The sequence below is a fragment of the Mastigoproctus giganteus genome, chromosome 8 (genome assembly GCF_048544385.1).
Source record: "Mastigoproctus giganteus isolate SK-2022 chromosome 8, ASM4854438v1, whole genome shotgun sequence".
NCBI classification, from domain to species: domain Eukaryota; kingdom Metazoa; phylum Arthropoda; class Arachnida; order Uropygi; family Thelyphonidae; genus Mastigoproctus; species Mastigoproctus giganteus.
Window position 1 is genome coordinate 88,527,214 of NC_143582.1, and position 16,584 is coordinate 88,543,797.

The following is a 16,584-nucleotide window of genomic DNA, read 5'->3' on the forward strand; positions in this document are numbered from 1 at the left end:
TGCGGCCTTTAGTCGCTTTGCCCAGGACGTCTTCTCCAGAAGAAAACTACAAATAGCCATCCACCAAGGCCAACAGGAGTAATGAAACCAAATATGGACACTAAGGAATACGAGAAACTAAGGACGGGGATATCAACCAATGATTGATGACCATTGGAATATGCCACCCAAAGTTGAGAACGGAACGCTACCCGTTTAAGATAACAGAACCCACCTGATAGGGAAGTAAAAAAAAAAAAAAAAAAAAAGCTATCACACAATCAGAGAAGGGTGCTGAACCAAAGAAAGAGGAACACAAGGATGCGGCTTGCCCCATGAGTGACAATGAAGAGAAACAGACGTGAGACAAAGGCCATATTGGAGACCTGAAGAGGGCACTCTAGCCCTCTTCACCTATAATTCCTAACTCCCCGGGAGGCGGGGACGGCTACACGGTCCCCCCTTCTCGCCATCCCCGGTTTCCTCTCTGGTGGGGCATGGGCATGCCCAACTGAAACTGGGGCCGCCTTCTCTATTGGCTCCATACTTCTGCCTTTCCCCCCAGTCTTCTGCCTCCCTCCCCTCTATCTTCACGCTAGCGAAAGTCCCACCATCAAAATTAATACATCAAAACCGCCATACGCTCAGCATTCGGCCTAAAAAATTAAAGCGATAATATCCCCACGTCAACGCAAATAATAAAAATCACTTTATTTCTTGATGACCATTGGAATATGCCACCCAAAGTTTTTTTTTTTTTTTTGGTCCTAGCCGCCGAAATCTCAGGAAACTAAGCGGCAGGACCTGCCAGAGTAAACTAAGTATATGGAGTTCCTGCCTCCATGGGGCGTAAGTGGGGCAACGTTGGATCCCAACAGGGGTCGAGCGGCTAAATGGCCAGAAGAACAACGGTACGCGACATTACACGATCCAAGATCCATACACTTTTAAATCTCTGGCATTTACAGAGTACTGTAATATACCACAAAGTAAACTACGAGGAAATGGGGGGAATCCCTGGTGCCGCTTGATCCAAAAACACTTATACTGACACTATTTGCTGTTGTTGATAGCGGGTTAAGTGCTAGACAGAACCATAATGGACTCAGGACACCTTCCTGAAAGATAAGATTCTTCCCCTGATGGGATTGGTCTGGTTGTGAGGTTCTCGATCTTGACGATGGTACTACATCTCGCCATGGTTACTTCTATGAATTTGTCACTGTCGGATTGACTTTCTATTATTATTATTATTATTATTATTATTATTATTATAAAAAAACCCAACTTTTTCTCCTTTATGGGGTTTTTTTTTCCCGCCCCGTGACGGGTACTGTATCAAGTGCATGCGGCGGTTGGTTGTGTCCGGTTACTATTATTATTGTTATTATTACTGTTCGTCGTGGAACTCTCTTACTTTTTCCTTTGCTGACACACGTCTCTTTGAGTCTTGTGTGGAATTCTTCCGCCGGTGGAGTCACCACCCTCCAGAGCTATGCTCCTGAGCGCTTCAGGCCCTTCTGAATTCCAGCTTTCCCCTTTCCCTGCAGACGGCAAACTTAATAATCTGACTTATATTTCTCTCCTTCTTTCAGGCGGATGGGGCTTCCCTGCATTGGATTCTTTTATCTCTCACACTTCCGGATTCGTCTTGGAAAATATGCCTCCTTCTCCCACCTCTCCTATTGCTTACTCTATACTCCACCCATTCCCTCACCTTCAACCTGATTCTTGCATTTCCGCATTTTTTTATGGGATGGGTGAGTTTCCCACCGTTTTACCAGGCAAACGGAGGGCCGTTCCATCCGTATTAAAGACAATGGCCCGCCTCCACGTGGCTTAGGACAGGTACCAGTTAGCTCGCTTGTGACTGCTGGTCTCTGGTAGCTAAGACGCTAGTCATACAACATAACAACAACAACAACAACAACAACAACATACAAATCCACACACTCTCTCACTAGACACATTGCTCTACAGTGTTTTGTACCTTCACAAGGCATATTTATGTTGAGCTGAAAGAAACTTTCGGTGCTGCCTCGACCATTTCACAATAAACACTTACTGGAATACCAGAATTCTAACTACCACTTAACACTTCTGATTCGTTTCTCACCAATAACTCTTCAAAAGTACACAGTTAATGTTAGTTATTTTGTAGCACCTCTGATCAGAAATTGTTGTCGGCAATCTTTTCTCTGACTTATGTTCATTCTCATCTATCGTTTTGTATCAAAAGAAATGCCGAACCGGATAATTTGAGTGCCTTCTATTCCTCTTTTCCTTGATTGAGCTACTGTTTTAATTAATCTCATCCTAATGCTAGGATCGTGTCAACGAAATTATTCTTACGGAATGAAATATTCTTCATTCTATTCGAACTTCTGGATCTTTACCTAAATAATGAAAGGAGACTAGAAGGCTCAAAATAACATTCACAAGATAAGAAGAAGAATTGTTTTAGCTTTTGCACACTCAAATTTCGATTATTAATAGCTTGTTTACAACTGTTGCGAGCTTTAGTGTAAGCAAAAAATAAAGCTGGAGATTTGCATATAAGCCAGTGCAATATGCTATAATCTAACTTGAATAGTCTTGGCATATTTGGAAAAATCATAGTTTAGATAACATAACTTTCACAAGGTGTAACGTGTCGCCGACGAGATGTACTATTACTATAAGTTGTGCCTGACCATGTATACGTGCATGAACGTAGTCAAAGTATGCACATCTTTAAGATTTACGCTGATTCCATCTATAAAATGTTCGAAAACTAGGTTTTTCCCGTATCACTAACAGAATATAGCAGTTTCTGAGATAAAAAATGAGAAAATAGGAAAACGTTCTCCAGTCATCGAAGGAATTAGAACTTTACACGTTTTCATTTACAGTATACAGAGCAAGTAGTTGAGTTATGAACACAATATACAGTCCCTGTAGCCATCAATAAACAGAACATTCAGCTGCTACACATACGCATATTCATGAGGAGAGAACAAATTTGTTGCACAAGGCATGCCTCATCAAGGAATTTCTTACCTGCAAAAAAGTGGGGAGACTGCAGGGGGACGGAGAGAAGCAGCTACTACAGCTCTTACAACACTGTAATCATTACTGAAATAAAATATTACTGTCATGTCAAGACATTTTTTGTTTATTAAAAAATATGTTAAAATTGTTGTAACATTCTCTGTTGAAAACGAAACTGCGGCTGCAGAATAATCTTACACCCGATTTTACGTTGCGGGTATAAAACGCTCCAATTTTGTTGTAATTTATTGCACTGAGGAGAAGTTCTGCCATTCAGTAGCATGTTTCTGTGTATGGATACGCACGGTAGTAACTCGTTTTGAGCTGTGCATTCGTTCTAAATGCGGGGACAGGAGAAGCATGCAGTAATTCGGCTTTCAGCCGACCTTGTTCATCACTCTGGAGTTAACCCACATGAATTCGCCAGGTCGTCTGCTGAAAAGTTCCGTGCACTTACCTTACATAGGTAACCTCATCCCATATAGTTGTGATTTAAAGAACCCATTGATGACATTATATCCTCTGTAGGAGTGCTATGCTTCTTAAATTCTCTCTTATCGCTTAGCATCTCCCTCAATAAATTAACCGAGTGCCGGTGGGAATGTTCAAGTGTTCCAAAATAGTATACTGTATTCCAGTTATCGGTTGCAGCATATTTGAAAACTTTCTGTTAGGCGATTAGTATGTAATTTTCTTTGAAAGTGATTGTTCACATTAGTCTGTGATTCTTGTTCTGACGGCTACCCACAGTGCCACATTAAAAACTTTTTTCCTTTTTTTCTGTGGTAAAACCAATATGAAAGAATCTCTCCAGCCCTCATTTATCTTAATGAAGGATTTCAGTTATTTTTCAGTTTTTATCACTAATTTTGAAACAATTAGGTCTGAGTACAGAAAGGCTCCGCTTAACGTCACAGTTTGGTTCCAGAAAAATGTGATGCTACTGAAAACGATGTCGACTAAAATAGGTATTCCTGTAGACACCATGTTATATATTGGAAATCAGAAACATTGTGCGGAGGAATAAGGTCGGAAACTTTCCTAAATGAAGAATGCATAAAACATACAATTATTTAAATATCGAAAACGGGGCGGAAAATCTTATGCATGGCTATCTAAAACTGTGAAAATCAGTTACATCAAAAGAGGTTTCTGTTTTCATTCTGGCAACAGCACATTGGTCAGAGGAGTTTTATATTTTATTTTATTTTATTTATTTATTTTTATTTTTTTTATTTTATTTTATTTATTTTTTATTTTATTATTTTTATTTTTATTTATTTTTTAGGTCCTTGCCACTGAAATCTCAGGAAATTAGGTGGCAGGACCTGCCAGAGTGAAAACGTAAAATTACTGGGTACCTGGTCTGCCTCCCCGAGGCATAGTGTGGACAACGTTGGGCCCCAGCAGGGGTCTAGCGGCTAAATGGCCAGAAGAACAACGAAACACTTACAAAATCCATACACTTTTAAATCTCTGGCCTTCCCAGTGAACTGGTACACCTACAATGAAAGCAACGCGGAGATGGGGGAAACCCCTGGAAACCCCGTTAGACACGAACACACTATACACTATACACTACTGGTCAGAGAAGTTTACAATTAATTATTTGACAAGGATTTATCATTAGCCTTTATTTATTTGGCCGTCATATGGAATCTAATGACGGTCAACTCAAATGCGTATACTGGACTACCGCAATAACCATTCGGCTGTCTGATCAGTTTCGGACTATATATCAACGATTAAATCCATTAAACAGATATTATATATAACACAATCGACTTTGTTTCGAATTGCTTTATCCTTGATTATTTTTCAAAAGGATAAGCTGAAATGCGTATAAAATATGCCACGTTCTCACAAAGATGGTTGTCATTTTAGAGCTCTGTTGTACTGCTGCAATAAATAAATAATCATATTTCTTAACTGCATCCCTTATTATGTTAAAATAATGGATTGTGTTGTGAAGTGCACAGTTTAAACGGTATTTATGGTCTTTATTTTAAAAAAATTAAATGGAGTACGAAATAGACCAATGCATCATGTGGGCGTTGCCTAATGCCCACTTGAGCGTATGATAGCAACGGTTGGAATTTCCGAGAAGCGTAAATCTCGCTTGATCCTTGTCCTATTTTGCCATTAATTGTTCGCAGCCAAAAGCCTTTGTAAAGGAAGGAATTTTTTGATTTTTCAAGCAAAGTCCGGCCACACTGCTCTTTTGTGTGTTTAGTCTCATCACATAATTCTTTTTCCAAGAGGCTACAGATTCTAAGCGCATGTAAACCAAAAAGTTAATAAAATTATACGATAAGCTTAAGACAAAAGACGTCAAATGAGTTAAACACTAGGCGTAAAACAGTTTTGGACGTGACAGAAAAAGTTTAAACCAGTGAGCAGTTTGGTGTGGCGAATGAACAGCTGAAAACACTGACAAGAATAGGAATGGGATTCCGAAGGCTCGGAAGGAGAACTACAGCAACAAAAGGAGACGAACATTATGGAAAATAGACATTGAATCTTTTAATATCATTGTTTTCAAAGTTTATTCAAAAATATTACGAAGTGGACGTCGTGAATACTGCCTATGCTTCCAAAACATTTTGGTAAGAAAATTTCACGAAAGCTTCACAGCGAAATTTGATGTTGGGCAATAAGTGACCAGAATCATGTAGGACACGGAACAACATAAATTCCAATTTGTTTCTGGTGAAGTAACAGCAACAGATTTGAAAGTAACATAGTGAAAGTCAAAGTACAACGCAGGATTCAAACACGACTATTTTATCAATAGATTACGAGAAAAAAAAAGTTTGATTCAGAAAACAGAGAAAAATCTGTCAAATAAAGATAATGTACTTTGTACTGTAGTAATACTTGAGAAAAATTGAAACCATAATGCACAACTGGCGCATTTAAATAGCACCATGTGTACACCACACATCTATATGTGATAATCTACCGATTATCATTTATACCTCAGCGATATGGTTTCCCAAAACAGCAACTGTAGTAAACCGACGCATTCTTGATTCAACACAAAGAACCATCCTACTGACAGTTACACGTGCTTGTAGAACAACCAGTACCCACGAGCTGCTGGTCTTGGCCGGGCTCTCCCCCTTGACTTAGAGATCACGCGCAGGGGAATAAACTATCACATAGAAAAAGGAATACCCTGTACATACCATGGCTATACTGTGGACGTTAATGCACCACGCAAAAATGAAAAGATAAGACTACAAAAACACCTGATGCAAGTTTGGCAGGAGCGCTGGCCAACTCAAACAAGGGAAATATCACCAGGAAATTCTTTCCGAACATCAACAGGATGTACCCCAGTCCCCCAACTTGGTTTCAACCCGGCTTATACACCACCTATTTACTGACTGGACACGGGGCCTTTAAAGCCAAGCTGACAGCGCTGGGAATTGAGGAGGATCCGAGCTGCGCTGTGGGGGAGCTTCAGTGCCGAGAGCACATTATGTAAGATTGCACACATTATGAGGACCTCAGGTGCAGACTGATCACCGCGATACACTACCTCCCCAAGAACCTGGAATCACTAAAGAAATATAGGGCGCTAAAGGAATATGCACAAAAACTATTTGCTAGGCGTAAAACACTGATAGCAACAGAAGAAACAGATAAAAAAAAATGAGAAACAGAACACGCGTGGAGAGGACCTCCCTCAGGAACCTGCTCACTACTAGTAATATCTAATAACTAGCGAACGCAAGAATAACCCAATGGAGACAGATGTGGATCTTCCCATGATGAAGAGAACCACAGCCATTGATAACGGACAGACAATGGATCTGACCAGTGTTCATAGCTGAGGAAGACAAACCTGGATACTAAAGGCTACCGATGACAGAGAAGACCGACGAAGATCTCATACTGCATAGAAACTTCAAGTTGCCGCCTTGACGGAGCCATATTGGCCCAAGGCTTTGCACTCTCTTGTGCGGTGCTACCCATTTTCTTTCACACCCGGCAGGGGGGGGAGATGACGGCTCGCTGTCTCCTCTCTCCCCTGCCACATCCTTCCTTCCTTCTGGTGGGGCATGGGCATGCCGCACTAAATAATAGGAGGTCACCTACCCTATCGATCCTCTTCTTCCTATTTCACCCCCCAGCCTTCACTCTCCCCTCCCAGCACTTTCTCTTGCACAGCGCATAGTCCTACATGTCCAAATTTAAAATACACAAAAAAAAAAAAAAAAAAATTCGCCCCACCTTTGAGGCACTTTACAAACAGGCGTTCAGCGTCAAACCCCATGTTAGCGCCTTAATGTAGCTGATCTAAAATCAACGGCGCTCGTTTCAATTTTATTTTAGGTCCTAGCCACTAAAATCCCAAGAAAGTAATTGGTAGGACCTGCCAGAGTACAAATGTCTCACTGGTAACACCCAGCTAGCCTCCACGTGGCGAGGTGTGGGCAACGTCGGGTCCCATTAGGGGCCTGGCGGCCAATAAGTCGGATAACAGTGGGCACAACATATAACACTACACATGACCCAGACATCTTTAACAGAAGGAGAACAGAAATCGCTATCAGCAACAATATGGAAACATCTGAATAGAAGAACTCCATTGAAACTAACCAAGGAGGAGACTACAGCATGAACATACCGCATGACTACAACCGATCAGAAGAAATTACCAACAAAGATAACTCTCCATTCATGACCTGGTGCAAATGGCCAGGACTGATGCTCTCAACGAATATGACTACCTGAATTGACATCAAAGCAGTACTACAAACTGACCAGAGTCATCACTCCTCTTCCTGATCCCATAAGATGAACACGAGACAATTGAGACTGAACCAAGACTGTGACCTACCTGAAGTGACACTGAACTGAACATCCAAAAACCATGACTGTGACCGCAGCTACGCTGTTGCCTCGCCTTTTGGCGATCTGGGTTGGACACCTAGCCTGGCCCACTTTCTCTCCATATCCTGGCGGTGGGAGGGGCCGGGACCGTCCCCTCCCCCGTCTCCCCCGTTTACTTCTCCTGGTGCGGCATGGGCATGCCACACTGATATCTGGGGTCGTCTACCCTATTGGCCTCATACTTCTGTCTTTCCCCTCCAGTCTTCAGTCTTTCTCCCCACTTTCTCTCTCTCTCTATACATCACAGTGTACGCCCCACACGACAAAAACTTAAACTTCCAAATTATAACAGCCAAATCGTGCATCAGTTCCAAAACTTAACCTCATTAGCGAACCACCCCTTAAAATCGCGTTATTATTATTATTTTTATTTATTTTATTTTATTTATTATTACTATTTTTTTTTTTTTTTTTTTTTTTAGGCCCTAGCCACTGAAATCTCAGGAAATTAGGTGGCAGGGCCTGCCAGAGTAAATAATTATGCTGGGTGTACCTGGTCTGCCTCCACGGGGCTGAGTGTGGGCAACGTTGGGCCCCAGCAGGGGTCTAGCGGCTAAATGGCCAGAGGAACAACGATACACAACACAATACTTCCAAATCCCATACACTTTTAAATCTCTGGCCTTAACAGTGATCTGTTACACCCACAAAGAAAACCACGCGGAGATGGGGGAAACCCCTGGTGCCGTTTGACACGAACACACTTTACTTACCCACACACTTCTAAATCTGTGGCTCTGACAGGGTACTGTCACCGATACATAGAACATTCGCGGACATGGGAGAAATCCCAGGAGCCGTTAGACCCTCAACATACCACATACCTCATACCTCAACACCACACTACTCCAGAGCACAATTCATCTTCTAGCTCTCTGTCCACCCTACGTTCCACGTCACTATGTCCGGTAATTGGCCATACTTTTCCTTTTATAGACTTGATCTCAGCACCCCATCCCATCCAAAAGCGTCATGTTTATTCTGCGAGAGATATGTTGTCATTAAAAAAAAAAAAAACTCTTCCTTAAAAAAAGGATTTTTACAGCGTAGCTGTCATCAGTCAAAGCCTTAATTTTTTTTATTTCGTATTAATTTCTCTTATAGAGAAATTAATATGAAATAAAAAAATCGGCGTTTCCCAAACTGGGGTCCGTAGACCAGTTCCAGGGGGTCAGCGAAACGTAATAAGAATACTGTATATATATATACACGCCTCAATGCACTTTTCAATAGATTTATTACTTTTACCTTATATATATATATATATATATATATATATAGGGTCCGTAGATCTCAGTAGTTTGGGAACCATTGGTCTAGGCCCCTTATGGGTAGCGGCTGAACACACACAGGGACCCATGAGGGGCCCTGTGTGTTCAGGGCCCCTCATGGGTCAAGCAATTATGAGAGTGAGATTCAAAAAAATTGTATTATCCCCTGGCGTGTAAGCCGTTTCTGGGACAGGGTGCATCCCTAAATATGATTGAAATAAAAAAAAAAGCAGTTTTGATAGAAAGATGAAAATTCTTTTTGTTTGATACCTTGAAATCTCTATAGCAACCACACAAATTTTGGTTTAGATATCACAAATCATTTTTTATTTGCAGCGCTGAATGAAGTGAAGTATCACACTGAATAAAGTGAAATAAGATCAGTGATTTGGGTCCTCATTCTGCAAGGGGAACAATCCACGATGTGGTCGCTGCTTATGGGAAGACTGTCCAGGTTAAAGTGTTGTTGCACATTGATATAAACAATTCAAATGTGGAAGAACCTCAGTGGATGATGAAAAAATTCCAGGACGCCCAGCAACTGCTATAACAGAAGAGAATGTTACAAAAATTGAGAAATTAATCCTGGAATATCGCCGTATTAGCGTCAAAGAATAGGTGCAGAGCCCCAAATTAGGATAGGGTAGGTGGTAAACATCCATCAAGAGCGGCATATGAGTTAAGTGTCTCCTAGCTGGATTCCCAGACTTCTAAATCCTTACAAAAAGAAGGGAAGAGCACAATATGCCAGGAAAAGCAAGAGGAGTTTTCATAGCTTGTCACCGTGGATGAAACTTGGATCCATCACTATGATCCCGAAATTAAACAAATGTCAAAAGAATGGAAGCATGTAAAATTACCATCCTCTAAAAATGCAAAGGTGAAATTAAATGCTGACAAGGTGATGCTGTCAGTTTTTTTTTTTTTTTATTCATTTTGGTGTAATACTAACAGATTACCTTCAAAAGGGCTGTACAGTGACGGCGAACTATTATTCCAACCTCTTCATAAAGCTACGTGCTGCTATAAAAGAAAAAATATGGGGAAAGCTGTCATAAGGTGCGCGCCTACTCCACGATAATGCTCCTGTGCATTCTTCGCATGCTGTAGTGAGGTGTGCCCACCAATGTGGGTTTGAAATATTGCCGCATCTTGCTTATTCCTACGACCTTGCATCCTCGGATTTCTTTCTCTTTCTTGTCCTGAAGTCCTTTCTTCGTGGAAAAGACTTTGCTGCTAATGATGAGGTGGTTTCTGCAGCCGAGTCGTGGTTTGAAGGAGAGTCAGAGGACTTCTACAAAATTGGCCTGCGGAAGTGTACTGAGAGGTGGCAAAAATGTGTTATTTTGTCTGGTGACTATGTTGAAAAAGTGTAATACACGGTGTTTGTTTCAACCTTTCTATCAAAACTACTTCTGGGTGAATACAGATCGTTTTTGACACCCCTGGTATATGGGCTTTCATTAAGTTACTAAGAGAGCACAAACAGGTACATGTATACTTGATTATACACTCAAGCGAAAGAGACGTCCAACCTCTTTTAGCAAGGGCTAAATCAGATAAAATTCTGAAAGCATTTTATCTATTAGAGACTGATTAGAGACTAAAAAAATATTTTATCTGATTTAGCCGCTTGCAAAAATTTTACAACTGTTATGAGCCCTAGGTCTCCTTCCCCCAAGTGTCACACCACACTGACTCTATATAGTTATTTACTGGATATGCTTGTCCTGTATCTATAAGATTGGCAAGTAAAAGCATTCCTCCTCCACCTCTATTAAATTTATCCCTCCTGTACATATTGTATTTGACATAATTCAAACTCTGCATCCAGTACATCAGAATGATCGTGCGTCCAACCTTCCATGATGTCTGCACTCTGATCCAACCAGCACCTCAAACTCATCAAACATTAATTACACTCTTAGTATTAGTGTGAAAACACACGAGGATCTGCTTTCATGTTCGTTGTGAGTACTTTCTCCAGGAACTTTCCTTCCTGTTTTAACTACACATTCATTTAAAATTTCTCTGCCATCGGTATATCTTTCCACCACCAGAAAGCTATTTCTCTTCTGAAGCATCATACAGAAACTTTTGAGATTCGTGCAAGCATTACTTTGACCCGTATTAGCAGGTAAACAGGTATCAGGATATGAATTTTTTTTCTAGGAATGTTTTTTTCAATGCACGCGATAAAAACTCATCACTACTCTTTATAATCTGTGAGCACATACTATTTGTGTGTGATACCTTGAAATATTTGCAATTTTTTTTGATTTTATTGAATTATTTATTTATTTTATTTTTATTACTTTTTGCATTTCTTTCAGGGTTACTTCTTACTGTAAGCACCATCACCGGAACTTCAGTAGAAAATGGACTAGTGAGGTTTGCTAAACGGCACCAGCACCACGTTAATAAACAACCAATCCTTGTTCTTTTTACAGACGATGGAAGACAGAACCAGAATCCTTCTCATCCTAAAATAGGTAAGGAACTGAATTGAATTGTAATTGTATTCAAAAGCACTGATCTGGCAACGTTCTCACAGAATGAGAAATTTAACTCGCTCACATTTTGTGGTTAGATTACGAGTGTGTTAAGCACCAGAAACTAAGGCTAAGAAGTGTAAGTATATACACTGGTATTCAAAGAAAGTGCATCACCCCTTAAAATTGTAATTGTCGTCCGAATAACGTAAGTATATGGCAATATTTCTTACAGATTGCATCAGATAAGATTGACCCGCGTAGGTAATGACGTAATATTGCATCAACTGTTACTTTCAGCTATATAAGCACGCTCTGCAAAGAGTTGCAGTCATTCCTTGCTTGTGTCCAGGATAGCGAGTTACGTGCAGTTAATGCCACGAAGAAAGAGTGATATTGTTGCTTTAAGTGAGGAAGAATGTTCTTCCCGTCATATTGCTTATAGAGTGTCTTGTAATCAGTCGACAGTGAGTAGATTTCTTTCCAAACTCAAGAATACTGGTTCTGCTGATAGGAAAAAGGAACAGGACGCAAATGAGTCCCTACGCCAAAACAAGACCACGTTTTGAAGCGCTTATGCCGTAAAAACCGTAAAGCTTCTTCGTCTCAGCTGAAAAGAGAATGGGAAGAACATACAGGAGTGGGAGCAAGTGCAGTAACAGGCAGGCCTCTTCAAAAATGTACTTGTAGCCCGTCGTCCTAAGAAGCCCCTCCTCACGCAAAAAATGAAAAGGGCCCGATTAATTTCGTTACAAGGTACAAGGTACAAGGTATTCGTGTAATGGTTGCGGCCTCCAGGGTTTCCCCTATATACCGCTGTATCTTCTGTAGTTTATTTATAGCCGGCAAGTGTGTATAAATGTATGTGTGTATGTTTTAGTGTAGGTTCTGTTGGGTGTTGTTTGCCGGCCCTGGAGACTTTGCAGCCTGGAGGCAGGGGGGAAGCCACCTGCGTCTAGACTCCCGTACCTTGCCACGAGGAGGCGCTCCAGGGGTTAGTAACCGCAAAGGGGGTTTCCAACCAGTGATAAACCCATGAAAGTTATGGGAAGGAGAAGTAGGACAAAGAAAGAAGAGAGATATTCTCTTAAGAAAGGAGCAGAAAACGGTAGGATGAATTAACAACTAAGAACAGAGAGGAAAGTTAGGTTTTCTCCGACTGGAAGAGGAGCCCACCCTCAGCCAGCCAGAGAAAGGAAAACTCAAGAAACAAATTTAATTGTGTCTGAGACACCAAGAAAATAACTTAACTTAACTTAGCATCTAATTACAAAATTTTCCAAAAATTTACAGTGAGAAGACAAGACTTCTGAGAAGCCCAGAAGAACTTGTCTGAACAATATTTGGTAAAAGTTTTAAACAGTTACACTAAATAACAAGCAATCTAATAACCTTTTCAGTGATTTTGTTAGAACTGCATTTCTAGTATCTTAACACACAATGAGGAAAACTTGAGATTTAACAAGGCTATTAACTCCGAGAGTCATAATAAAATTAAGATCACAATTACATAAAAGAGGAAGTTGTAATTCTAAACAATAATATATTTTTTTTTTTTTATCCAAAATTTTGAGTTAAACAGGATGAGCTGTGTTTAGCATCTTTCGTCTTCTAAACACAGAGTTAGCGTAGTTACAAAAAGCTGAGAAGGATTCTGATGTTTCCAAAAATTTTGGGAAATCATCTAGGGTGTAAACATTAGTGTCTAACATGAGCTGGTAACGTAAATCTAAATATATGTTGCAATTTAGGACTAAATGTTCCACCGTCTCCTCAGCTCCACAATGACAAAGAGGAGAGGGGACCAGTCCAAACCTAAAAAGGCGGGAGTTAAGGCCGTGACCCGTAAGAAGAAAAGAGGAAAAAAGTCCAGGTTGAAGCCAGGAAAGATTCTTAGATTTTACAAAGACTTTAGGAAGGAAGGAGAAAGTAATTCTGCCAACGGAAGAGTCATCCCAAGAGAGCTGCCACTCATCAAGGGCTAAACTGAGCAGTCGAGAAACTTCAAGGTCGGTAGAGTTATTATAATTATTTTCAAAAACACCAATGGAAGCAGGGGTAAGATGCCTCCTGTGAAATTTAAGAAATGCAAGGATAATTTCTAAATGAATGGGAAGGCGCCCATTCAGAACTAGCAGGGCATCAGTAGAAACAGTTCTACATGCCCTGCTCGTGGCCAAAAGGAAGGATCTTTGCGTCTGTAGAAGAATTTTAAGGATGAGAGAGTTTTGGACACGGGAACCCCACGCACCCGCACCATATGTAACAATTGGGAGGAATATACATTTGTAGTATAAACCCAATGTTCTAGATTTGAGGTTCCAAAGAGATCTGGCAATGTGAATTAACCAGCCAGTAGTTGATTTAATTTTTTCCTTTAGGAATTTGCAGTGTGGAATGAAAGAAAGGCGATCATCAATCACCACCCCAAGGTATTTAAATTCACGTACAAGCTTGATTGTCTGGTTGAGAAGCCTCACCACAGGAGGCCGATTGCGATTTAACAGACCTTTTAAGAGAAGCTGCTTCGTCTTAGATATAGAAATCGAAAGTTTATGAAGTGAGCACCATATGTGTAGATCATCCAAGATGTGGTTAGCCTTTGTTTCAAGCTCAAGGCGAGAATTCCCAGGGATCAGCAGGGCAAGATCATCAGCATAGGCAATATTAACAATATCGCCATGAGGGGCATTTAGCCATCCATCAAGGACCACGTTCCAGCAGACAGGGCCAAGAACGGATCCCTGAGGACAACCCCTAGAAACCGGTCTTGAAACCGAGCAGAAGCCCGACGAGACCACAAGGTTCCTATCTTGAAAGTAGCTGGAAATAAGGGTATAGATAGGACAGGAAACCTCGGCCCTTCGGAACCTCTCCAGGACGCTCTGCCACCACAAGGTGTCAAAGGCCCCTTTGAAGTCCACAAAGAGACCGAGAACGTATTTTGAAGGAGATGTTCTAACAGTATTTAAAAGAAGATTTATAGCATCTGTAGTTGATCTGCCCTTCGTAAAACCAAACTGGGAAGAAGAGGAGAGATTCCTAGAAACATAGTAGTCTTTAAATCTTGCAAAAAGAAGTTTTTCAAGAATTTTCCCAAGAAAAGGAAGAAGAGAGATTGGCCTATAGGAGGAAGGTGAGTCAACGGGTTTAGCCGGACTCTTAATTAGCAGTTTAAGATTGGCAGTCTTCCAACGATCTGGGAAGACACCATAAAGCAAACAAGTATTCATTAAGGTAGCAATGAGACAGGGTTTAGTTTTCCAAGTGCGTTTTACGATAGAGACCTCAAGATTGTCAAGTCCAGGACTTTTGCCACAAGAGAAAGATAAGGAGCATGTCAAGTGGAAGTCAGTTATTTTCTCGGATGAGAAGAAATTCAACCTGCATGGCTCTGATGGGAGATAAACGATTCGCCGTAGACGTGGTGAAGAATTCCATCCAGATTCTATGGTGTCTACAGTGAAATTCCCTACCAGCCAAATGATATGTGGGTGCATTTCGTATCGCGGAGTAGGTCACCTGAAATTTATGAAAGGTTCCGTAAAGGCCAATGGTTACCTGGCTATATTGGAAGGCAAATTGCTGCCAACCATTAGGGACCATTTCAACCTGCAAAGTAACTGCAAATTTCAGGACGACTCTGCTCCTTGTCATCGGGCGAAAAGTGTAAGTAGGCATTTCTGCAGTTATTTTAGCTTCATTTCTGCATTAGAGCTTCGACAGTAATGTGTTTACATTTGTTACAAGTGAAAAAATGGTTGGAAGAACGGTTTATTACAACTGTTAGCTGGCCAGGAAACAGCCCGGACCTAAATCCTATATAGAACTGTTGGCATCGTGTGGAACCTGCAGTTGCCAGAAACAAACCAAAGACCCTTCGTGAACTTCAGGAAACCATAATTCGTGTTTGGAACTACGAACTATCAGTTGATTATCTTCAGAAATTGATTTTGTGAATGCTTCGGCGGTGTGCTGCTGTCATCAGGGCCAGAGACGGTTCAACTAAATATTAGTTTGCACCTGGTGAACTTTTCATTTTGTTTTCCATTCAAAATGATACACTGAAGCAAACTGAGGGCTTCTGATAACATTTCAGCCATAATTGTCGTGTTTACCAAAACTGTTGTATAAAGGTTGCAAATGCTCATTTTGGAATATTTTGAGAGCACCTGTCAAATATTACTTAGCTTTGCCTTACCTATTAATAAATGTCTCTTGTTTATATTTCTATTTGTGATGCTAGTCATTAACGTAACATACCATCGCGAAAAAGAGTTAGAAATGTGAAATTCCTAGGTGATGCACTTTCTTTGTACACCAGTGTATATGTCTGTAATTGTGTCTCTAATTATATTGTGTCTCTAATTAGTTAATATACAGTGTGTTACATTTCAGGCGCGCGCTAGTTTTAATTCTTAAATTAATTGATTTTTTTTTAAATTTCTGTGATTAATATACACGAAAAATAAATAACTAATTATCTTGTTACCAATTAATTACGAAGTAATTAATTGGTTACATATATACGTGGTCTCAGTTCTAATCTCAATGATGTCCATTTCCACTTACAATCTGTCAAACCCCATGTACGTTTTCTGACAGAATCCCAGTTATCGGTTGATTCAACCACTGCTGATCTTAGTTGGATACCTGTGTCCGTTCAGATATTCTTTCTCAGGGACCTAGTAATTTGGAATCTCCTCTTTTCGATCTTCTCTAGCTTAAAATCTCTCTATTACATTCAGTCAAATTCATTTGTTGCTCCTATCGTTCTCCCAACTCCACTAATCACTTGGAACTCTTTCACATCCTCTCTTTGAAACGTGACTTTTTCCAGTCCAACTTTCCTAACAGTGAAGTAATTTTAATGTTCACAGCTCCAACTGCTTTTCTTTTCTAGTCACATA

General features: G+C 40.5%; 1 protein-coding gene across 1 annotated transcript in view; it reads left to right on the top strand.

Annotated features, from left to right (window-relative positions):
* Positions 1-16,584, top strand: part of LOC150081703 (bone morphogenetic protein 7-like) — a 241,044-nt gene that overhangs the window by 213,529 nt on the left and 10,931 nt on the right. The window contains exon 4 of the mRNA XM_090379568.1: positions 11,516-11,674. Within this exon, the coding sequence (XP_090235694.1) occupies positions 11,516-11,674 (159 nt within the window). The remainder of the gene's footprint in view (positions 1-11,515; positions 11,675-16,584) is intronic.